The 25000-nt window shown below is 40.3% G+C and overlaps 1 protein-coding gene across 1 annotated transcript in view; it reads left to right on the top strand.

Moving 5' to 3' along the window:
• LOC135202565 (histone-lysine N-methyltransferase SUV39H2-like) overlaps positions 1-25000 on the top strand; it is a 294666-nt gene that overhangs the window by 190902 nt on the left and 78764 nt on the right. The window contains exons 9-10 of the mRNA XM_064232058.1: positions 11134-11368; positions 11579-11691. Of these exons, the coding sequence (XP_064088128.1) occupies positions 11134-11368; positions 11579-11691 (348 nt within the window). The remainder of the gene's footprint in view (positions 1-11133; positions 11369-11578; positions 11692-25000) is intronic.

Raw genomic sequence — 25000 nt, 5'->3', positions numbered from 1 at the left:
GGACAAGAACGAACAGGAAAAAACATCCTCTGACAACGTGGAGGATAGTTACAAACTTACAAAAGCTGCCTTAATTTATATCATATGTACAAAATAAAAATGCCCTATACGCAATATATTTTCATACACATTTAAACATACGAGCATGAACATTTATAAAATCGACACATCGATCGCTAAATTTGCACTGTTTTTTTTTTTTTTTTTTTTTTTACTATATTTTCGGAAGAGCAGTAAGCAGAATGATCATGAAAAAACATTGTATTGATAATGTGAAGGGCAGTTTCAAAAGCTGCCTTTGTATCATATTTTTGTGCAGAAATAAAAAATACCTATACGTAATACATTTTCATACACATTTTAAACATAAAAGCATGAACATTTATAAATCAACACATCCATTGCTAAATTTGCACTCCTTTAACTCGATATTTTCGGCATAGAACAGCATCAGAGGCATATATTTTACTCTAATACCTGTGTAATAACTCTCAATACAATTTTTTGATATCATTTGCATAACCTTTATGGACTGAACAGTATTTCTAGAGATATATGTACTCGTTAGACATAACAGCGCTAGCGGCGCTGTTGACCGAAAATTGGGCCGTAAAAATACCTTAAAATGCCTTTTTTTAATGAATATTTTTGATGACAGCCGTTTAAAACCGATTCGCCGTTGAGCGATTGCGCCGTTAACCGCGTGCCGCTTATATATATATATTTATATATATATATATACAGTAGTGCCTCAGGATACGAGATTAATTCGTTCTGAAGCGTCCTTCGCAACCTGATTTTTTCTTGTCTTGAACCACATTTTACATGTCAATTGCCCAATTCGTTCCAAGCCCTACAAAAACACCCCAGTGTTACGGACTCTGAGATCTCAGAGACAATGTTACGGTGTCGAAATATCCTGGTTAAAGGTCGATACAATGTTACGGCCTCTGAGAGAGGTCCGCTTCTGGTTCGATATGAAATAATAAAAAAAAATATATATATATCAACACCAACAGTTGAAACTGGGGATACGAATATAGAAAGAAACACTAACACAACAAAGGTTTATTTACAAGCTTATTAACAAAGGTAAATGCAGAATGGTATCTCCTATTTACATAAAAAGATAGAATCTTACACTGCATGAACTGGGGGAAACAGTGAGGCAATTCGAATACTTGCTAATCAGTTTGGCACTTCGAAGAGGTGGCTTCATAAAAGTAGAGCGGCAATTGCTGACGTCCTCTTGACTCCGTATTGCAGAAAATAGTCTATTCGTAAGACAGGAACTCCCCCCTTTTCTTCTCTGAAGTCTGCTCAACGTAGAGACAACTTGGCCGTCCACACCTGAAGACGACTAGACCAATATCCAACCAACTCTCGAACAACTCTTCTGATGATTGATACTTCGTCGGTTCCTTCGTCTCTAGTCTCTCGCTGACGATCACTGCTGCTGATCTCTCACTGACAATCTGATCTGTGGCTCTTACTAACTGGTGATCTCTCTCTTTTACGATCTTTTCCTTCTACGATCACTGCTCTCCAAAGTTCGTTCGTCGCATTTATACGGCACTCTGGGGGCGAAGCCTACGGCGAACGTCACCGACTCCAGGGATTTCTAGAACTTCTTAGATGAATCTAGACGAGGTATTGCATCAGAAATCACGGCATTTCTCACGTAATGACGGCGCGTTTTTGAGCTCCACAACACGCCTGACGATTCCAGAACAGCCGCGAGGAAAAGATGCCTCCAACACGGGCGCAAAAACCTCCTTACTGCCGGACTTCTCGAAAATGCGTTCTCCTTTCCTTTATCTTCCTTTGCTATGAAGCAATTACCATCACACGCCCCCCCAAAAGAGAAAAAAAAAATGAAATCAATTGATTTTATTTTTTTCTAAAGAGGAACAAGCTTTGAACAGCAGGGAAACAATTCTGCATAAAGCTTTAATCCAGTCAAACACGCACGCTTTTCCACTCACACTCACTCGTGCGATAACAGAATACGGTCATTAGGCTACTCATTCTGAGAAGTCTCTAAAGAGGCTGTCAGCTAATTCATTATCCTTCTCTCTTACTTTTTCCGTTTTCTGAACTCTGATTAAAACTTATAAATACTAACACCTCTTGTTTTTTTCTCAAAACTAATTTCACTCAGTAACACTGTTACACGGCACGGGGCTTTGTTTATAATTCTGAAGCAAATTTACATTCATTGACTTTGCTCTACTCTTACCCACATTAATTCTATAATGTATATTTCCCCTCTTCTCTAAAACTGAAAAAGGACCTTTGAACTTATGAGGTAAAAATGGGCTTTCTCTTGAGACTAGTACTAAAACTTTATCTCTTACACACAAACTTCTCTCTTGTGCTCTAAGATCAGGTCTTCCTTCAGTTCCCCCTTGACTTCCGTTCGGGTTTTCTTTCACTAAGTGCCAAGCGCTTCAGTTCTCCGATAGCTGCCAAACATCTCTTAAATTGTTTTTATAATAATCAAGATTAGTTATGCAATCATCTCTACCCTTACTTCTAGGCAAAGTTCCGAACATATTTATAAATACATTCTCAAAAGATTCGCCTACTGAAGGAATATTACACAACTGAACTCTGGGAATTACTTGAATCGGTTTCCCGGCAATTTGATATTCAAGACAGCTTAAAACATAACTCTTTACATCATTTTTCATTTTAGGCCAAAAGTACGCCCTACTAATACACTTGAAAGTTTTATTTACTCCCAAATGTCCTTGCTCATCATGTGCTAACTTCAAAAATAGCTCACGAAGCTTCCTAGGAACTACTAATTTTACAGTGATTCCCCCTTCACTACTTGACTTAAGGCAAACATGACACAAAACTTTGTCCTTTACACAAAAAGTTTCCTTACACACATCATCGAGATCATCACCCAGCTCACATTAAAAAATTCGGGTTAGTGTCTCATCCTATTTCTGCAACTTGACTAGCTCATCCTTATCCAAAATGTTTGAACCTAATTCATCACCGTAACTAGTACTAGATACTGGTACATTTACTACGTTACTCTCGACAGCAACGCCTTCGCCTTGGCTCTCACTGTCAACGATAGAGTTAGGTCTCTCACCCACATTCATGCCAAGATCAACCTTGCTACCTCTATCACACTCGTTTGAATCCACGAACTCACTCACGTTCGAATCTACGAACTCACTCACGTTCGAATCTACGAACTCACTCTCGTTCGAATCCACGAACTTTCACACGTTCGAATCCACGAACTTACTTTCGTTCGAATCCACGGACTTATTATGACCGTAGTCTACGTCTGTATCTAAACCCAACCTAGTTACTACCATTTCAGGCACTGGAATATTCCTCACAACTGGATTCACATTCTTGGATAAAGCTAAGTCGTTACCGACAATAATGTCAACGCCTTCGACGGGCAAACTGTCCACAACGGCAAATTTCACTTCTGACACTACCTGACTTTCTAAATTCAACTTCACCAAAGGACAAAGAACACAAGCGTTAGGAAATCCACCTAACATGACTTTCTCTTCCATATTGATTTCTGCCCTGTTCGGCACACACACTTTTCGAATCAGTGAGACAGCAGCGCCTGTGTCTCGAAGCAAGACTACTTTTCTCGAATCTACTCCTCTAAGAGAGGAAACAACGCCTTCCGACAGAAATTCACCAAAAACTTTCCTAGTTTCTCTCATCACATCATCCCTACTTGATGAAAGGTTAACTAGAGACACTGGTTTCTTACCGTCCTTCCTTTCTACTGCACAATTCCTCGCTAAATGCCCTTTCCCATTACATCGGAAACAAGTTAATTCTGAGCCACTATATGCCATTCTACTCTTACAAACCTTAGACGTATGACCAGGTTTTCCGCATGTATAACAGGAATAGTCACTTTTACTCGCATTGCTATTACTAGGACTGAAACCTTTACTGCTTTGTACTCTACCAGACGAAGGATCATTTCGTTTCTTACTAACACTCAAATTATGAGTTAGACTATATTCGTCAGCTAGCCTAGTTGCTCCTGCAAAAGATACTTCTCGCCTATCCTCTATATAAAGTTTAATCTCAGGGGACATGTTATCTTTGAAGTTTTCTAACAACACTAAGTTCTTCAAACCGTCAAAATCCTCAACCTTAGCAGAAGTTAACCAATCAAAAAACAGACTATCTAACTTCTTACCGTATTCTACATACGTAATATTTTCATCCTTTCTCAAATTTCTAAATTTCTTACGGTACGCCTCCAGTACTAACCTATATGCGCTAAGAACAGTTTCTTTCACGATATTGTAATTATCACATTCCTCCTTAGACATGCAACTATACACAGTAAGTGCCCTACCACTCAAAACTGACTGCAAATATAAAGTCCACATTTCTTTAGGAGAACCTACTCTTTCCATTAACTTCTCAAAACACATGAAATATGTCGTAACATCTTCCTCATCGAACTTTGGTACTAATTTTAACACTGCACTCATACCTAACCTATCAGTTTCGTTTTCGTTCTGGCCTGACTGACTGTTTCGAGTGTTTTGTCTTGACCGAGCGATTTCCAACTCATGCATACGCTCTTTCTCTCTCTCTCTTCCTCTCTCTCTCTCTTCCTGCTCATGCATGCGTTCTTTCTCTCTCTCCTCCTGCTCATGCATACGTACTTTTTCTCTTTCTTCCTGCTGCATTAACAACATTTCTCTCTCTTACTGCATTTTCATTACTTCTCTCTCTCTCTCTCTCATACTTTTCTCTTTCTTTCTTTTCAACATACTCACGGAGATCATTCCCCTCTAGACCTAGTAGCTTACCTGACTCAATAAACTCTTTCATCATCTCACTCATTCTGATTCTTTCTATATTCTCCCTGTTACAAACTGTTAACCCCCAAAAGACGAGGAGCCACTTTTCTGGCTTTCCAACTCCCGACGCTAAGCCACTTTAGTTGCCCGATTTGAACCGCGCGCCAATACTTTTAGAGACAGATTTCTTACACCAGTACCGTGCTCTATGATGCCGTATCAATACTTGAGTGTCATTGGCTAAATGTTATTACATCACAATGACATCATTAGAATCCCGTTACTTAATTGGTTAAAAGGTTTATGACGTGGAAAAAAGCAAAAATTCCCGGGGAAACTTCAGTCTCAGCGTTGGTTTTGAGTGTTTCGTGACCGGCTTTCGATAACTACTATCTTTTATCGTTATTTTTGTAATTATTACAGGTTAATATGGGATAAAGACATGATAGAATGATAAAACAAGTTTTAAGTGATAATAGGAATTACCAGTAATGGAATAATTCGTATATCATATAAGTGAATTCGTAGCAAAAGCTAATATTTTTTCGAATGTACATTGAGATATCATGGTTGGCGTCTTGGTTTCGAGTGATAATCTTTATCATAATTCTTATTTTTCATAATTATTACTTGCTGATATTGAATAAAAACGTACACTCTACTTGGGAATACCAAAAATGTGATGTTGGGCTTTGTGCTGCATGCTTTGCTTCATATCATAAGAAGAACTAAGAGTAAGTAGCGACTTATGGATGTACATATATTTTTCCTTTCTTTTGTTTAGTATATACTGTATCACATGTAGATATATAAATGAACATGTGCATGCACTCACGTTCATATATATAAGATATATATATTATATATAATATATATATATATATATATATATATATTCTATATATATATATATATACCAATACTTGTTTGTGCTGTTACTGAACAAGGCATATTTCACATACGTTCAGAAGTGTTTTGAGTTTAGTGCCAGTGTGTTGAGTAGTTATGAATTATACTCTAAAAATGTTCTGAAAATGTTGTATATCCATCTGCTTTTGCTTTCCCCTGAATGACAAGTAAAATGGGAATATTATAGCATTGAGTTTACGTAAATTGATCAAGCAGTAATTTATGAAATTAGGATACAAAATTTGTCTTCAATAACGCTGAGAATATTGACCAAATTTTGGATAATAAAGGAAAATCTAGAAAAAATATAGAGAAGGGAATAATACAATTTAAAAGGTGTCCATTCATATAGAAAGGTTCTGCCTTGAACTTGCAATTTATTTGAAGTGAAAATAGTAAGTAATAAAGAAGATATTAACAATAAACTACAATTAATTAATTGTGCGGATCAGCGTATCAATTTTAGCTACGTACATACCACCCGCCATTCAAATTTACTGCGTCTTGCCGGGGTTAAAGTGTTGATAGCCTAGGCAAGGTCGCCACAATGTTACGGACTCTGAGATCTCAGAGACAATGTTACGGTGTCGAAATATCCTGGTTAAAGGTCGATACAATGTTACGGCCTCTGAGAGAGGTCCGCTTCAGGTTCGATATGAAATAATAAAAAAAAATATATATATATCAACACCAACAGTTGAAACTGGGGATACGAATATAGAAAGAAACACTAACACAACAAAGGTTTATTTACAAGCTTACTAACAAAGGTAAATGCAGAATGGTATCTCCTATTTACATAAAAAGATAGAATCTTACACTGCATGAACTGGGGGAAACAGTGAGGCAATTCGAATACTTGCTAATCAGTTTGGCACTTCGAAGAGGTGGCTTCATAAAAGTAGAGCGGCAATTGCTGACGTCCTCTTACTCCGTATTGCAGAAAATAGTCTACTCGTAAGACAGGAACTCCCCCCCCTTTTCTTCTCTGAAGTCTGCTCAACGTAGAGACAACATTGACATCCACACTTGAAGACGACTAGACCAATATCCAATCAACTCTCGAACAACTCTTCTGATGATTGATACTTCGTTGGTTCCTTCGTCTCTAGTCTCTCTCTGACAATCACTGCTGCTGATCTCTCACTGACAATCTGATCTGTGGCTCTTACTAACCGGTGATCTCTCTCTTTTACGATCTTTTCCTACTACGATCACTGCTCTCCAAAGTTCGTTCGTCGCATTTACCGGCACTCTGGGGGCGGAGCCTACGGCGAAACGTCACGACTCCAGAGATTTCTAGAACTTCTTAGATGAATCTAGATGAGGTATTGCATCAGAAATCACGGCATTTCTCACGGTAACGACGGCGTGTTTTTGCGCTCCACAACACGCCCGATGATTCCAGAACAAACGCGAGGAAAAGATGCCTCCAACACGGGTGCGTAAACCTCCTTACTGCTGAACTTCTCGAAAATGCATTCTCCTTTCCTTTATCTTCCTTTGCTATGAAGCAATTACCATCACACCCAGTAAATTTTATAGTAAAGCTAAATTGACCAATAAACAATGAAATACAACAATTTGGACCATTTAATACCTACCTTAAACTACATAAACTACTATATGTACCTGTAAATAAAGTATTAGTGTACATGGTACAAGAAATACTATGTACATATGTATGTAGCAAAATGTGGAACCTTACCTTTCGAGTGAGGCGATCTCCGAAAGTGGCGACAGAGGAGGAGGACAAATGGCAGAAAACATGAACACTTAACATTACGAAACATTAAAAAAAATGGCAGAAAACATAAACACTAAACTTTACGAAACACATTAACACTTAACTTTACAAAAAAAAACTTAAAATTGAATTTTTATATATATATATACTTTGTTTTTTTTTTTTTTTTACGAAATTTCAATTTCTTCACCACTTTCAACTTTTTTTTTTTTTTTATCACTTGGATCTTCCAGTTGCTTACTCTACTAAAGGCTCTTTAAAAAAATAACTATCTAAGGAGGATTGCTTCTGCCTGCTTTTCACAATGTTCCTGAAACGACTCAGGCTAACGTCATCGAACTGCACAAGCATACGACCTGTGTAAGCCTTTTCGGAGTGTCTCTTTTCTACAAATGATTGCACTTTATGAAAAGCAGCTAGAGCATCCTTAATTTCTGCTGTTGTCATAGGGTCGTCGTCCTCCTCGCCGCTGCTAGAGAACTCTTCTTGAACGACGTTATGTTCTGCTTGGCCTCCAACTCCTCCTGGTCATTACCGTCGTAAGCTCCTCTTGGGGGTGATCCGTTTTTTTCGGGGGGGAAAAAAAACAAACGGAAGGTCATTGATGTCATCCTTGTTGACGACCAGCCCCATGGACTTGCCGAGAGCAACGATCTCGTCAAGATCTGGTTGCGAAACAGTTTCAGGATCGTCAACTGTTCCTAAATCTGCAGCACCAGCTTCGCCCACGTCGAATCCCTCGAAGTCTCGTGCGGATACGGCATCAGGCCAGAGTTTCCTCCACGAAGAATTCAAGGTTCACCTCGAAACATCCTGCCAAGCTTGATCGATGAGTCTGATGCATATCATGATATCGAAATGCTCCTTCCAAAATTCACGCAAGGGTAGGTTTGTGGTATCGGTCATGTCAAAACATCTCTTGAAAAGATGTTTCATATACAGTTTCTTGAAGTTCAATATCACTTGCTGGTCCATGGGCTGGAGGAGATGGGTGGTGTTAGGCGGAAGATAAAGAACCTTGATAAACGAATTCTCCGCTAGGATATCTTCCTCTAGGCCAGGAGTGTGAGCAGGGGCATTGTCCAACACCAGCAGACATTTCAGAGGGAGGCGCTTCTCTTCCAAGAATTTCTTTACTGTCGGGCCGAAACACAGATTTACCCACTCTGTGAACAAAAGTATCGTTACCCAGGCTTTCGCATTAGCCCTCCACATCACTGGAAGCTTCTCCTTAAGCACTTTGTGGGCCTTGAAGGCTTGAGGAGTCTCCGAATGATAGACAAGTAGGGGCTTCACATTGCAATCCCCACTGGCGTTCAAACAAAGTGCGAGCGTAAGCCTGTCTTTCGTAGGCTTATGCCTGGGTAGTTTCTTCTCTTCCTGCGTGATGTACGTCTGACGAGGCATTATTTTTCCAAAATAGGCCAGTCTCATCATAGTTGAAGACTTGCTGAGAACTGTAGCCTTCGTTGAGAGTCATTTCGTCGAACGTTTTTAAGGCTTTGGCCGCTTTCGTGTCCGAGCTGGCCGCACCACCGAATGGATGCCAGTCCGTTAACGGAATTTCTTGAACCACCCATGAGAAGCCTTGAACTCTGGGGTTGGCGTTGATGTCCCTTCTCCTCCGTCGTCTTCAGCCTGGGCAATCAAATCGCCAAAAATAGCGCTGGCATTGTGACAGATTGCCGTCTCCATTATCGTATCTCCAGCGATTTCTTTGTCTTTTATCCAGACAAGAAGCAGCCTTTCCATTTCATCGTGCATGTGGCTCCTCTTGCTGGACAAATTAGTCACGCCCTTGGAAGGTGTAGCTGCTTTGATGACATCCTTCTGCTTAAGGATGGTGCCTATTGTCGACGGATTTCGGCCGTATTCCTTGGCGATCACACTCAATTGCATACCAGGTTCATACTTTTTAATTATCTCCATCTTCGCCTCCAAAGAAAGCATCCTCTTCTTTCCGTGAATTTCAATTTTCTTGAGACCCATGACTACGTGTATACTGTATGTAATTATGTTATGTAGTATACGTATGTAGTAAAGTTCTCTCACAACACAATAAAGTATACTACAATGAAATCACTAACGAATTTACGTTAACAAACGAAATCGTATAGAATGAACAAATTCCGCGTGCGTACGATACAGATACCGAAAGAGCACGCCGCTACATAGATGCATCATGGGAGGTGCTGACCAATAGGAAAGAAGGATCTTATGGTGGTGACTAGCATCAGGAACCAATGGGAGAGCGGGAGGATGGTGGTGAGTCTACTCAGTTGGCGGCGCGCTAGTTTTAAAATTGTTATCGGTAGTCCGGGCGATTCTCAAACTTTACAGCAACAACCTTTCATATCTTGAACAATTTTCGTATGTAGAGCCACAAAAATCTTTGTATTTGCTTTCTTATCTCGAGTTTTTCGAGATAAGAGATAAGAGCCAAAAAATCTTTGTATTTTTCGAGATATGAGATAAGAGCCAAAAATTCTTCGTATTTGCTTTCTTATCTCAAGTTTTTCGTAAGTTGAGCCTTTCGTATCTCGAGGTACCACTGTATTTGGTAATAATAATAATAATGATTCTTGGTGAGTGAAAGGGCTATGGCAGCTCTCAAAAAAATTTTTCTCAAAGATTTTAAACCTTAAATTTAGTACCTATAATCCTTTTATGAATCATATGAAGAATGAATCTTGAAATATGTTAGATTCATGCTTATATAGCCATGGAAGGAAAATGAGAAAGCTAACATTTCAGAGTAAAGCCTTTAAAAAGAATTATATTTAGTAAATATGATATGCTATAGGAAAATTACTATATTATTGAATTAAAGCATGAAACTTATTTGTCTTGTGCTGGATTATATATATATATATATATATAATAATAATATATATATATAATATATATAATATATATATATATATATATTATATATATATCATATATATATACAAAGAAAGTGAAACAGAAGATAGATTAAAAAAGCTTCTTCCTTATTTAATTAAGAGAGCAAATTAAAAGCACTTAACAGTTTCTTCATCTTAAACAAAAGACAAACAACAATTAACCGACCACCAAATACATAATTTACTGAGATAAACAGTGTTGAAGTTAATTTAAAGTAATATCTCTCATATCATTCCTCCTTCACCTAATAATCAAAACTGGACTCTCTTCCTTGAGACATGTGTTATCACTTGCTTTATATATATAATATGTATTATTAATATATATATAATATTATATATATATATATCTATAATATATATATATATATATAATATATCATAAAGCAAGTGATAACACATGTCTCAAGGAAGAGAGTCCAGTTTTGATTATTAGGTGAAGGAGGAATGATATGAGAGATATTACTTTAAATTAACTTCAACAATGTTTATCTCAGTAAATTATGTATTTGGTGGTCGGTTAATTGTTGTTTGTCTTTTGTTTAAGATGAAGAAAATGTTAAGTGCTTTTAATTTGCTCTCTTAATTAAATAAGGAAGAAGCTTTTTTAATCTATCTTCTGTTTCACTTTCTTTGTATAATAACCCCCTCCTCTGAAATTTTACCTCATACCAAGCTAATTATGTGTACAGGAATTTAAACTTTTAAGTGTGGATTTGGTCAGTTTATAAAATCATCCAAATGTGACTTTCAGGTCTCTCTAGGTACACCTGTATATGAGTGCAATAAAAGATGTCCTTGTCCACCTACATGCCCAAACAGGGTAGTGCAGAAGGGAAGAACTTTCAGCCTAAGTATATTCCGTACTGATAATGGTAGAGGATGGGGTGTCAAAACTCTAGAACCAATTAGAAAGGACTCCTTCGTTGTGGAGTATGTTGGTGAAGTTATTACATCTGAGGAAGCAGAACACAGGGGCCAGCTATATGGTAAATCAGGCATTTTATGTTAATATTTGTTAAAAAATTTTAGTCAATAATTGTGAAATAATTTATTATTGTAATTGGTCAGACACAGTAATGAGTATTTATTTACTTTTATATTTTCCTTACTGTCAAGTAATTGCTATTATAGTTTCAGTTAGACTAAGAATTTTTGTGGTTATACTAACTACCTATTTTTTACTTGACCTTTCCCAGACAAGAAAGGCTGCACGTACCTTTTTGACTTGGATTTTAACAAAGGTGACCAGAATCCTTATACTGTGGATGCTGCAAAGTATGGCAATGTTTCCCATTTTATCAATCACTCGGTAAGTTTGCAGTTTGTTTCAAAGTAAGAGGTATTTATACTTATAGGTGTATCATCATATGTAATGAATGATCTGTTTGACTACATTATTATTATTGTTGTTGTTGTTGTTGTTACAGTAGATCCCCGTATTTGGTTAAATAACTAGAAGTACTGATTTTGTGATTTTATCTTGCCTTTTTTTTAGTTTTTATTTCTAAAACGATTTAGTATTTTAGTACAGTAATACCTCGACATATGAGCATTCCAAGATACAAGCCAGCCTTCAAGCAAAATTTTGCATTGAGATACGAGCACGCTTACAGATGCTAACGCTAGATGACCAAGCACTTGGGATCGCTCTAAGCCCGCTTCACTTGTTCAGTTCACATGGTTGTAGATTTCTGTACACATCTACTGTATTGTGTTTGTGTTAATTATGTGACTTTCACAAAGGTGGGCATTCCTCAACTTTAGTCCGCACCTCCGCAACTTGCGGAACCCATTTTTGGTCGCGGACTTGATTGACCGCTACCATGTGTCAAAAGTAGCGGGTTGCGGAACTCAAAAATTTAATTCTGCAACTGCTACCGTTCAAAAACGAAAAACCAAAAAATGTAACAAGACGTCTTAACGAATTAATGTACAGGCAGTCCCTGGCTTATGACAGGGTTTCCATTCTTGAGACTGTCATAAGCCGAAAATCGTTGTAAGCCGGAAAATCATTACAAATTCTCAGAAAATCTTACTTTTAATGCTTTGAGTATATTAATAACTATGTGAACTGCATTTTTATTGCATTTTTCATAATAAAATCCTTCAAATATTGATTATTTTGCCTTTGTTGAGTCTTATTTCTTCCTTCAGATCGGAGCCGTAACTCTGGAACATGCGTTGTAAACCTGGATATAATTTCTGATGAATATAATTGAAGAGTGTCGTAACCTCGAAATGCCGTAAGCTGGGGACTGCCTGTATTGCTATTTGCCTGTTTAACGGTTGACCATTGGTCACTGCAGTGTCTGAGAGATGTGTTGTATTAATCTCTGGGGAAGTGATTTACTTGTATATCCAATGTAAGATTGGTCACAGTCCTGGCATGGGATTTGGTAAACCCCAGTGTCCTTGGGAGATGTCTTTTGTTGGACATTAATCAGGGATTTGGCTAAGGTGTTTGGGTAAGTAAATACAAAAGGGTTAGATTTTCCAAGGGTCTGAGTCGCCTTCTTAATCGTCTCCAGGTGTGGAATTTTTATTTTATTGTTGGGTGTATCTCTGGTCTTGTCTTTAGGGGGTCGGTAGAAAATTACGTTTGCTTTGTGAATTGCTTTCTCAATTATATGGTCAGGATACTTTAAAGACGAAAGTTGCTTGCGAATTAGTTCAAATTCTTTTTCCAGGAAATCTGGAAAACAAATTTGTAAGGCTCTTAAGAACAGGTTGCTGGCTACACCTATCTTGATAGCAATGTCGTGATAGCTAAAGTAGTGAATGTATGAAAGTGAGAACGTTGGTTATGTGTATTCTGTCGTGTCTCTGATTATTAAAACATCAAGAAAAGGAATTTTGTTGTCTGTTTCCCATTCAACTTTAAATTTGATGCTGGGCACTAATACGTTTAATTTTGAGAAGAATTCATTAAAATTGCCCCACCCATTATCCCAAAATGTTAGAATATCATCCACATATCTCATCCACAGCATATTTTTGGGTTTTATTGCATTTATTACTGTAGTTTCAAAGTATTCCATGTACAGATGTTCTAAAACAGGACTTAAGGACTACCCATACTACACCCGAATTTTTGCTTGTAGAATGATTCCCCGAATGAAAATACGTTATTAGATGCACATAATTCAACTAACTTTATTATTTTGTCAAGCGCCAATGGGAAATTATGTGAATAGGTGGATAATTTTTCCCTTAAAAACTGAAAAACGTCCTGTACTGGTACTTTTGGGAATAGTGAGTCTATGTCAAGGCGTAAAAGTTTTATGTTGTGAAGTGGTATATGTGCTTCTCTGAATTTGTGACAAAAATCTTCTGAATGTTTAATGTGACTGGGAGAAAAAGTGCCTAAATAAGGGGAAAGAAGGCCAGCTAACCATTTAGAAATTTTGTAATTGAAAGCTCCGGCACATGAAACGATGGGTCTGAATGGAAGATTGTCTTTGTAAGCTTTGGGAAGGCCATAAAAGTAGGGTAATTTAGGAATAATTGCTTTAAATTTCTCTAATAGTTCAATACTCTTTTTGACTTGGCCAATTAATCTTACTTTCCGAAAAAATTCTGTGGGAACGTTTTGGAGGGGATTTTTCATCAGTTTGTCGTAAGTGTTTTTGTCGCTAAGGAGCTGGTTGATTTTGTTGAGGTAGAAGTCTTTGTCCATTATTACGATTTTGCCGTCTTTGTCGGATCTACTTATTATAACATCTAACTTTTTTAGCGAGTGGATGGCTATCATGAATCTACGGGGAACAGGATATTTCTTATTTAGGTCAGTTAAAGCATTTAGTAACAACCCTTTTAAACATATCTCTTCACGGTTGTAGTTTTTGTCAGATATGAATTTATCAAAAGCCACTATAAAGTCTAGGTTGTTTTTGCGGTCTGGCATAAGGGCAAAGGATAAGCCTAGATTTAAAACTAAATGTTGATTTACAGTGAGGGGGTTGTTGGATAAGTTTAAAACTTTGTCTTGTTGCTCAAGATTATTCCATGCGCTATTGTCTATTAAAGTTATTTTAACTTGCGCAAAAGTTCTGTTGGAAATGGAAGTTCACGCTATTATAGGCAGCAATGTCGGAACAGAATGAAATCAGATACCTGTATATGTGGTCCGTAGTGAGGAGGCGAAGATTAAACTGAGTTCCATATATCGCCCTGCGTAGTATGAAGATGTCGTTTTTCTTACTGGTGATTCTTTCCTCCTGGAAAATCTTGTGTGATAGAGGGAAGGTGTCCAATTGCAGAGTCCATCTCCCGAATCCGTACATTTTTGGTAGTACTTGTTCCTTGAGGCATTCTTCTAAAAAGTGTTTTTGATTTTTCAGCCGGTGTAGTCTGATCAGTTCTTTCTCAAACTTGCGAAAAACTGGCATGACTTCTGGAAGTAAGTGAAGAATCATGGAAAGGCTGTTGAAATCCATAATGGGCCGAAAATGACTGGTAAAAATGTTCGGTTACAACAGAATTCCATCTAATAAAAGGAGCCCATAAAAACACCAAAATATAGAGAGAATAGTACTATATTTCAGAGACTGCTGTCTCCCTCTTCAGGTAGATGAATGAGAAAAGTTTACAGAAAAGGTGGTATTTATACCAAGAGGTCCATCCACAGGCAAGCCAATTTAGGTCACCCCCGCTGATAATCTTCCTTTAATCTTCTTAAGCGTTGGTTGAATGAAAACCTTGTCGATCGTATCTGAAATCCATGCTCCTGTTGTGATGTTCATTACCTGCCTCTCTTTTATTAAGGTCGATTCCATCATTTGACTCTTGTTCCGGCAGTTGCTGCTATAAATTACACGTGACAAATTCCAGTTTATTCTATGGTTATGTTCATTTATATGGTTGAAAATAGCTGAGTTCTGTTGTCCATACCTAACTGACTGTTTGTGTTGTATTAATCTCTGGGGAAGTGATTTACCTGTAAATCCGACGTAAGATCGGTCACAGTCCTGGCGTGGGATTTGGTAAACCCCAGTGTCCTTGGGAGATGTCTTTTGTTGGACGTTAATCAGGGATTTGGCTAAGGTGTTTGGGTAAGTAAATACAAAAGGGTTAGATTTTCCGAGGGTCTGAGTCACCTTCTTAACCCTTGAACGCTGAAGCGGTATTTTAAAAATCGTCTCTCGTATGCCAGCGGCGTTCGCGAGTGAGTGCTGAAGCGGGAAAAAAATTTTTTCTCAAAAAATCACAGCGCACTTAGTTTTCAATATTAAGAGTTCATTTTTTGCTCCTTTTTTTTCATTGCCTGAAGTTTAGTATGCAACCATCAGAAATGAAAAAAAATATCATTATCATACATAAATATTGGGATATATGACAGCGTGAAAAAAAATTTCATATATAATTGTATACAAATCGCGCTGTGAGCAGAACGGTTAAGGGTAACGAGTTAATTTTCTTTCGTTGTATTGTACACTAAATTGCGATGATTTTGGTATATAACACATTGTAAACGATCAAGGCAACACAGAGAAAATATTATCACAAAATGATGCATGAATTCGTAATGCGCGGACGTAAAAAATAGCTGTTTTAAAAAATTCACCATAAATCGAAATATTGTGCTAGAGACTGCCCGTTTGTTGCAAAATGAAGGTAATTGATTGAATATTACTAGACTGTAAGTGTTGTAGCTTACAATTCTACCATTGCGGTTGAGTTAAAGTTGACCGAAGGACGAATTTTTTCTATTTATCGTTATATGAAAATATTTCAAAACTGATAAAAGCTACAACCATGGGTTGTTTTTTGTTGTATTCTACATGAAATTGTGCTTATTTTCATATATAAAACTTTATGTAACGGCTAATTTAAAATGGTGCAAACATTACGACAATGATTTTATGATTTTTTCGGAAGAGTTACCACTCGGACGTAAGGAAAAAGTTTATCTCATAAATTCATCATAAATTGAAATATTGTGTTAGAGACTTCCAATTTGTTGCAAAATAAAGGTAAATGATTGAATATTACTAGAATGTAATAGTTTTAGCTTACAATTGCGTTTTTTTACCATTTCAGTCGAGTCGAAGTTGACCGAAGGTTAAATTTTTGGCACTTATCGTTATTTATATGAAAATATTTCAAAACTGATAAAAGCTACAACCATGGGTTGTTTGTTGTTGTATTCTACATGAAATTGCACACATTTTCATATATAAAACTTTATGTAACGGCTAATTTAAAATGGTGCAAACATTACGACAATCGGATGAAAAAATTTCCGATTTTTTTTTGGAAGAGTTACTGTGTGGATGTAAGGATTTTTTTTTTTTTTTTTTTTTTTTTTTCCACCATAAATCGAAATATTGTGCTAGACTTCCAATTTGTTGCAAAATAAAGGTAATTGATTGAATATTACTAGAATGTAAGAGTTTTAGCTTACAATTGCGTTTTTTGACCATTTCGGTCAAGTCAAAGTTGACCGAAGGTTGATATTTTGGCACTTATCGTTATTTATATGAAAATATTTCAAAACTGATAAAAGCTACAACCATGGATTGTTTCTTGTATTCTACATGAAATTGCGCACATTTCCATATATAAAACTTTATGTAATGGCTAATTTAAAATGGTGCAAACATTACGACAATCAGACGAAAAAATTTATGATTTTTTCGGAAGAGTTACCACGCAGACGTAAGGAAAAGGTTTATTTCATAAATTCACCATTAATCAAAATATTGTGCTAGAGACTTCCAATTTGTTGCAAAATGAAGGTAAATGTTTGAATATTACTAAAATAAGGGATTTTGACGAAGGAAAAATCTATTTCTGGGTGATTGGCTCGTGTCGCCCTATGAAAGGATCCTTAATATCATTCTTTCTAGGCAAAATTAATCTAAAATTACCAGAGAAAAACAAAATTAAGAAAATGTCAGTAAAACTGACTCGCTCACTCTTTAAAAAAGAATGTCGGTATGAGAATAGGGGCGAGTGAGAACACTACCACGAGACATTCACCAATTAGACCTTCCAATCAGAATCCCCACAAGAGAGAGCTGATACCAACGTGGGCGATGCGCCGCTACTACTACTACTAGGGGACACCACGGACAGCAGCGCCCCTAGCGGTCATCCTTAATCTAAGAACATCTTGTCCTGCAGGGGGGTTGGGGGGGGCAATCAATACAGGGTGGGTTTCATAGGGCGACACGAGCCAATCACCCAGAAATAGTTATTTTTCCTTTCGTCAAAATCCCTTTTCTGGGCTCAGCTCGTGTCGGCCTATGAAAGAGTACCAGAGAAACAGACAAGATGGGGAAAAAAGGACAATTGGAAAAAACAGTTGTAAAATGAGGAATATAATATAAGTAATCAGTTATTACAGTATATAAACTAAGTACTTAAGGCTAACTTATTTTAAACAATGACATAAAAGAAAGTTAGTAATGTAAAGTACTTAAAATTACAGTAAACATAGTAAAGTACAAAAATGCAGTGTAATTTAACAAAATAGATTTACTTAGATAACTTATTTACAAAATATACAAACACATTGTGTCCTTCCCCTGCATAAAAATAAGGGTAGGTACACTGAAGTACATTATCAGTACATAGTGTGGATGTCCCTAGCAAAAAAATAAGGGACAATCCACTAATATGATCTCAGCGGCTAAGGCTAGAATATCCGGGTAGCATGGCGATAGGGTGAGGCATGTTGGATGAGGTAGGTAGAGAGGAGACCTGGATCTATACTACGACTACTATACAGTATCGGGGAAACAATGTTTCCCGCTGTCTACTGCAGAAAATTTTAAAGATTCCAAGGACTTTAGATAATGACGTTTTAAAGACTGTCGGAGATTTCCATCCAGTATACTTTTTAAGATCCTCAAAGTTCATATGTTGAAAGTAATTAATTGAGGTGGCTACTCCCCTGATGTCATGTGCTTTTGGAAATGAATCAGGATTGGCTTGTTTAATGAAGTAAAGGATTTGTTGCCTAATACCTTTTACTGATAAAGTACCACCTTTTTCTCTCATGAAGAGAGAACCTGAGGATCTTGAGGATGAACGAGATAGAAAGGCTCTTAAAGTTGATACTGGGCAGAGAGAAGGGTCTTGCGGAAGTGGGATGACTTTCCAAGGGGCCCACCTTGCAAGAGGATCCTCATTTTTAGCCAAAAAAACTACGATCCGGAGCAAGCAGAACTTCTCCTGAGGGGAGGAATTCCACATGACCCGCATCTCTGGATAGAGCCGACAGTTCTGAAATTCTAGCTCCTGAAGCTAGGCTTAGTAAGAATAATGTCTTTCTAAGAAGCATAGTGAATGTACAAGACGAGTTGTCAGTATCTGATGCTAGTTTGAGGACATCAATTTAAGAACCATGAGACTGCAGTAGGCCTTTGAGAAGGTCTAAGTCTAGCACAGGCTTTAGGGATAGACGTAAAATAAGATTCAGTCAGATCTATCTGGAAACCTAACTGAAAGATCTTCTTCAAAGCCGATTTATGAGTAGTAATAGTGCTAGCTGCTAACCTTTTTCAAACAAGGATCTGAAAAAGGATATAGCTAAATTAACTGTCATCGGTTGTTAGTGTTTGATTCTTTCAGGAAGGATGCTAATTTTTTAACAGCTGAGTCATATTGTCTAATAGTTGACTCTCTCTTATCTGATTCTAGGAAGAGGATGTTTTGTGGATCAATGTTAGCATCTTTATTAGCCGCAAACTTCATGAAGTCCATAAAGTTAGGGTCTGAAGAATTCCTGAGGAAGCGAACACATTCCTCATTTGTACTGATTGTGACAGCTTGGGGATTGGGAATCCGTTGAGGTCGGAGACCCAATTCCAGAAGCAGAGGATACCAGTTGCTCTTGGGCCAGTCTGGAGCAATCAGGGCTACTAGTCCCTTGAAAGTCCTCAGCTTGCTCAAGACTTTCAAGAGAAGATTCACTGGAGGAAAAACATAAATTTTTCTCCACTGATTCCAATCTAACGACAGGGCGTCCGTGGCATAAGCCAGAGGGTCCAGGTTGGGGGCCACATAGCAAGGGAGCTTGTGGTTCGCTTGTGAGGCGAAGAGATCTACTTGGAGACCTGGGACTCTCCGGCATATCCACCGGAATGACCCGTCGTCTAGGGACCATTCTGATTCCAGAGGGACTGACCGGGACAAGGCGTCTGCTATCACATTTCTTACCCCCGCCAGGTGAGTGGCGGACAGATGCCATTTGTGTTGTTTGCTAGGGCAAAGATGGCTATCATGACATGGTTCACATGCTTGGATTTGGACCCTCCTCTGTTGATGCAATGAACTACACTGCACTGTCCAAAACTAGTCTTAGATGAGACTTTTTCGGGGGAAGAAGTCTCTTCAGGGGTAAGAAATACTGCCATTGCTTCCAGAACGTTTATGTGGAGCTGGCGGAATTGAACTGACCAAGTCCCCCTGAACCTGTTTGAACTGAGAATATCCCCCCACCCGGACAGGGAGGCATCCGTGTGAATGGTTAACACTGGAAGGGGGTATTGAAGGGGTACCCGCTTGGCCAAGTTCTTTACTTTTGTCCATGGACGGAGTTGATTGCGAAGGATCTGTGGAATTACTGACAACTTGTCTCGAGATTTGGCGTTTGCTCTCGATCGCCAAACTCGATTTATATCTTTCAGCCTTGCTTTCAGGAGGATATCTGTCACTGAAGCAAACTGAAGGGAACCTAGGATTCTTTCCTGGCTTCTCCTTGATGTTTGCTTGCATTTGAGAAAATGTCTGACAGACTTTGCCTATCTCTTTCCGTTTGGCCACTGGAATTGACAGATTGTGGGAAGACAAATCCCATTGGATTCCTAGCCACTGAAAACGAGACTCCGGAGTAAGTCTGGATTTCGTTTTGTTTATCTGGAACCCCAGATGTTTCCAGAAAATTGAACTACCTTTTTGGTGGCTTTGAGGCATTCCTCCGACTGTTGGTGCCAGATCAACCAATCGTAGAGGTATGCTGCTATCATTATTCCCTGAGTTCTCAATTGTTGCACAACTACTTCTGCTATTTTCGTGAATACCCTGGGGGCTACATTCAGACCGAAGGGCATCACTTATTGAATGAGAATGTCTGATTTCCTAGCCTGAACCCTAGGAATGGGCGGAAGTGTTCTGGCTATAGGGATATGATAGTATGCGTCTGTAAGAGACGATGGAGCATGTGACGGCTCCACGAGGAAGTAAGGTCCTTACTTGCGAGAGGGTAAGCATTTTGAACTTGTCGCAACGAATGAAAGAGTTTAGCCTTGACAAGTCTAAGATTACCCTTCTTTTTGTTGAGCCTTTCTTTGGCACGCTGAATAAGCGACCTTGAAATTTTAGATGCTTGACTCTCGCAATAGCTCCTTTCTGAAGGAGTTCCTCCGCATAATCTGTCAATTCCTTTGATGGTACTTGGCGGAATGATTTGATTGGAGGGGGATCTTTGATCAACTCCAACCCAATCCCTTGGACACTATGCTCTGTGCCCAATTGCTGAACCCCCACCTGTGACGGAAGAGGAACAGCCTCCCTCCTACCTGGGGAGCCTCATTGTTGATGGGCGGGTTGACCACCACGCCCTCCTCTGAACTGCTTACTCCTTGCCGCCCTTCCTGTGCCACGCTGGCGAAAGTGGCCTCTCGCCCTACCTCTCGATTGCCTATTAAAGGGAGGGTAAGCCTGACCTTCATACATAAGGTTGAAGGCCGGCGAGAGTGCGTAGGAGGTCGAGGGTTGTGACTGAGGAGACAGCAGAGGATGGGCTGGGTCTGCTTGGATGTAGAAGGTTGTCCCTGTTGGGTGGGTAACCGGGACGGCCTGAACGAATTGCTGCTGTTGCTGGTGTTCTGGTAAGGCTGGAACCTTTTACCAGATTCTTTGGTTCTTACCAGCAGTGGGGGCGGGGATTCTTGTTCTTCCTCTTAGATGAGATAACCCCACCTAGCTCTAAGGCTCTGGTTGAGCCTAGCAGCCTCGTGGTTGTACCTCATTTACAGCGGATCTGGGTGGGAAGAGATCTGCTCCCCACATGCTGGAAGCCAGGAGTCTATTAGGTCGTGCTAATAGTGCACTCCTGCAGAACGTGCTTTCGCAATTCCTCCTAGCTTGGAAGAAGTCGAAAGCATCTGCTGAACCGTCTGAAGCTGGGACTGGCCAGAATCTTAAACAAAGGTTCCGTGCCATACGACGAGAGCAGCCATCTCTGTGATAATCAGAGAATTGAGGGACCTGCCAAACCTCCAGTTCGAGCGTCGAACTCTGCCTGAATCAAGGAATCAGGCAGCCTTGGGAGCTTTCGTCCGAACTGGTCCATAGCACAGTCCGGTTTGAGCTTACCAAGCGTGAAAGTGGCAGGCAAGTTTCTCCCACAATTCTCCGAAAGCTGGGAAGAGCTGAGAAGTAGACTCTGCTTCCCTCAGCTGTGGCATGGGCTCATCCTTGAGGACTGCCTGAAGAGTCGTTTCTACTATTTTTGTAGCGAACGGAAGAGAAGCCTCCTCCTCCGTCGCAAAAATAGTAAAAGGACTCTTGAAAGCCTGGAGCTTGGTGTTGGTACACTCCCAGTCCTCAAGGCAGTGAACCCATTCGCGTTGAGCGTGATATCTACTATAGAGAACGTTCTCCTGGAGATCTTGTCCTCCCTAGTGAGCGCCGCTACGGTCAGCCTAGCATAACCAATGAAAGGCTGCGTCAATCCCGGAGGATAAAACTCGAAGTCCTCAATCCTTCGAGTTCCACACTCCGGTACAGAGATCATACCATCTTTGAACGGAGCGTAAGCGGCTACTCTCCATGGGTTCTCCATTGGAGAAAGCTGGTATGCGACTCATAAGGTGGAAGCTGGAGAATACCAGCACTGCTACTGGGGAGATTGGAAGAGGAGCCTGAGCAAGCCCAGCTACTCGGTCCTCATTCTCTCTAACTCTGTTAGAGAGATCTTTGGATGGACTGGCCCGACTGAGACAGAGTGCTCGACAGTTGTGCGAAATCTGCTCGAACTTTGTTCCTAGGGCGGAGACTTGTGAGCCAACCATCTCACCTACCTGTTTGCATCACCACTGCTGAGAAAGCAGTGGGATCAAAGGTGCTAGGTCCCGCTACTCCAACCGGCGTGCCGGAGTGGATGCTCTGGAGGCCGGAGAAGGCATGGCTCGGCGGGAGAGCGAGCCTTCTTCCCCTTAGAAGACTTGCTTCTAGAGCTCTTTGAATATGAAGAGCTCGGCTTAGCCTTCACCGCGTCAGCATAGGAAGTCGAAGATTCTTAGCTGAAGAAGACGACGACGACTTTTTAGAAGTCGCTTAACAAGGGTCTTCGGTTCTCTCTGTCCCTTCACCTTTGGGGGTACAGAGAGAGCGGGAGAGCGGGTAGGGATCTCAGATCCCAAAAAAGCCTTGGAAAGAAGCAGTAGAAGAAGGGACAGGAGAAGATCCAGGAGCGCCCAAGGAAAGACCTTGGGCACCCCGACACACCTACCTCGACCAACAAATCCTCAGCACCTACCGCCATAGGCTCAATATTAAGGTCCAAGGTTGCGACGTCCGGGACCGTCTCCTTGCGTGGCCAACGACCCCGAAAGACTGCTGCATCTCCTGCTGGATGGAGGCTATGAGAGGGGCTGTTGATATGGGGTCAACATACCCTGCTGACTTGCCACCGGGGAAGATCTGAACGGCCAGCTTCTTGTCCAATATGTAAGGCTGGCCTTTGGCGGCGTTCTTCCCGAAGCCGCCCACCCACGCTTTCAGGGTTGCTAGGGCGACTTCCCTCACACCGGCAGCTGAAAGAGAAGGCGAAATGAAGCTTCTAATGGCGGAGCGGGGTTAACAAACTTATGACTAAAGTGTTGTTAGTAAAACGATAAAAAAGTCTATAATCGACTTACCCCCTCCACCAGCTGACTGGCCAGGTCGTAACAGATGGCGCAGGCTTCCGGTGCCAGACGATCATGTCGTTGTAAGGCGTGGCACACGGAGCGTGAGACCTGCACTCATCGTGGGCGCAGGGGTCGTATAACGTCGCATTGCACCCAAGGACCTGACAGTTGGTAGCCTGTAAGTGGAAAGATACATAAGTATCAGGAGAACACTTACAGCCTAACAGGTTGCTCGCTGGTGCCGGAGCGAGAAAGTTAGATTAAACCAGAGCCCCGCCATAATACGTGTGTTTACTTGTAATATGGTTGGTTTGTCCAAGGCTACGCCGGAGACAGGAGATAGAATCCAACCAGGTGTGGTGTGAAAATGAACCACGACGGACAACGGCGGAGATGGATACATATAATAAATATAATATAGAAAATCATTGTAAAACTAGGGTATATCCTTAAAAATAACAAAATAATTATCAAACCTTTCCCCTCCTCTACTAGAAGAGTGCCCGGGTAAGAAGCAAGCTCACTTCCGGTAGCGGGGGAGAAAGGTAAGGATATAGTAGGCAAGCAATAGACCACTAGTAGTGACCACCCGCCCGCTGGCGGAGCCAGTAATCTATAACCAAAGGTGCCCCGGCTGCGGCGGAAGGCTCCTTTCGTTACAGTGGGGAAAGGTGGCTGAGCAACTGGGGAGGGGGGGGAGGGTTCTCGGCGTAACACGGCGGGAGAGAGAGAGGGGGGGGGGTGGCCTACTCCTCCCCGTCCCAACAACTACCCGCTCGGTGACCCGGGACCCGATAAGTGGTCGCCCTATACCCCAGCTGGGGAGACCCCTGGCCTCCTCAGAGAGGGAGGGAGGAAGGCAACTGAGGTTGTCATGGCAACCAAGGGGTCCCCCAGACCCCTCCCTATACCTGGTAGTGAGGGAAGGGGAAGGGTAAGGTGCGATGGAACACGTGACCGCAAGAGAATGGTAAATGAAGGGTAAATGGGCTAACCTAGCTAAAAAGGCGATGTAAAAAAACGATGAACGTGATATAGTAAGCCCATAAGTATAAGAAGTCCCAGTATGGAAGACCGGAATTCTTAATGAGGCAGCATGGCGCCGCCACGAGTCGACCGGGAAACCGTCCATATGACCTATTAGAAGGAAATACTGGTTCCCTGGAAGACTAAAATACGGTAAAAAACACTACTTATGAGGCACTAACTAGCCGTTGCGATGGCAGCACGTTCCATAACGGATGATGAGGTAAATCCAGAAAATAGTACACAAGCAAGAAAATGCGTACGACGCTTGGCGCTAATAAATAAGGATGACCGCTAGGGGCGCTGCTGTCCGTGGCGTTCCCCTAGTAGTAGTAGTAGCGGCCGCATCGCCCGTTGGTATCAGCTCTCTCTTGTGGGGATTCTGATTGGAAGGTCTAATTGGTGAATGTTCTCGTGGTAGTGTTCTCACTCGCCCCTATTCTCATACCGACACTTCTTCTAAAGAGTGACGAGTCAGTTTTACTGACATTTTCTTAATTTTGTTTTTCTCTGGTAATTTTAGATAATTTTGCCTAGAAAGAATGATATTAAGGATCCTTTCATAGGCCGACACGAGCTGAGCCCAGAAATAAGAGTTTTAGCTTACAATTGCGTTTTTCGACCATTTCGGTAGTCAAAGTTGACCGAAAGTTGAAATTTTGGCACTTATCGTTATTATATGAAAATATTTCAAAACTGATAAAAGCTACAACAATGATTGTTTTTTTG

This window comes from Macrobrachium nipponense, chromosome 30 (genome assembly GCF_015104395.2).
Source record: "Macrobrachium nipponense isolate FS-2020 chromosome 30, ASM1510439v2, whole genome shotgun sequence".
In the NCBI taxonomy this organism is placed as follows: Eukaryota; Metazoa; Arthropoda; class Malacostraca; order Decapoda; family Palaemonidae; genus Macrobrachium; species Macrobrachium nipponense.
Note: the sequence above shows the minus strand (reverse complement) of the source record. Positions and strands in the feature narration are given on the sequence as shown.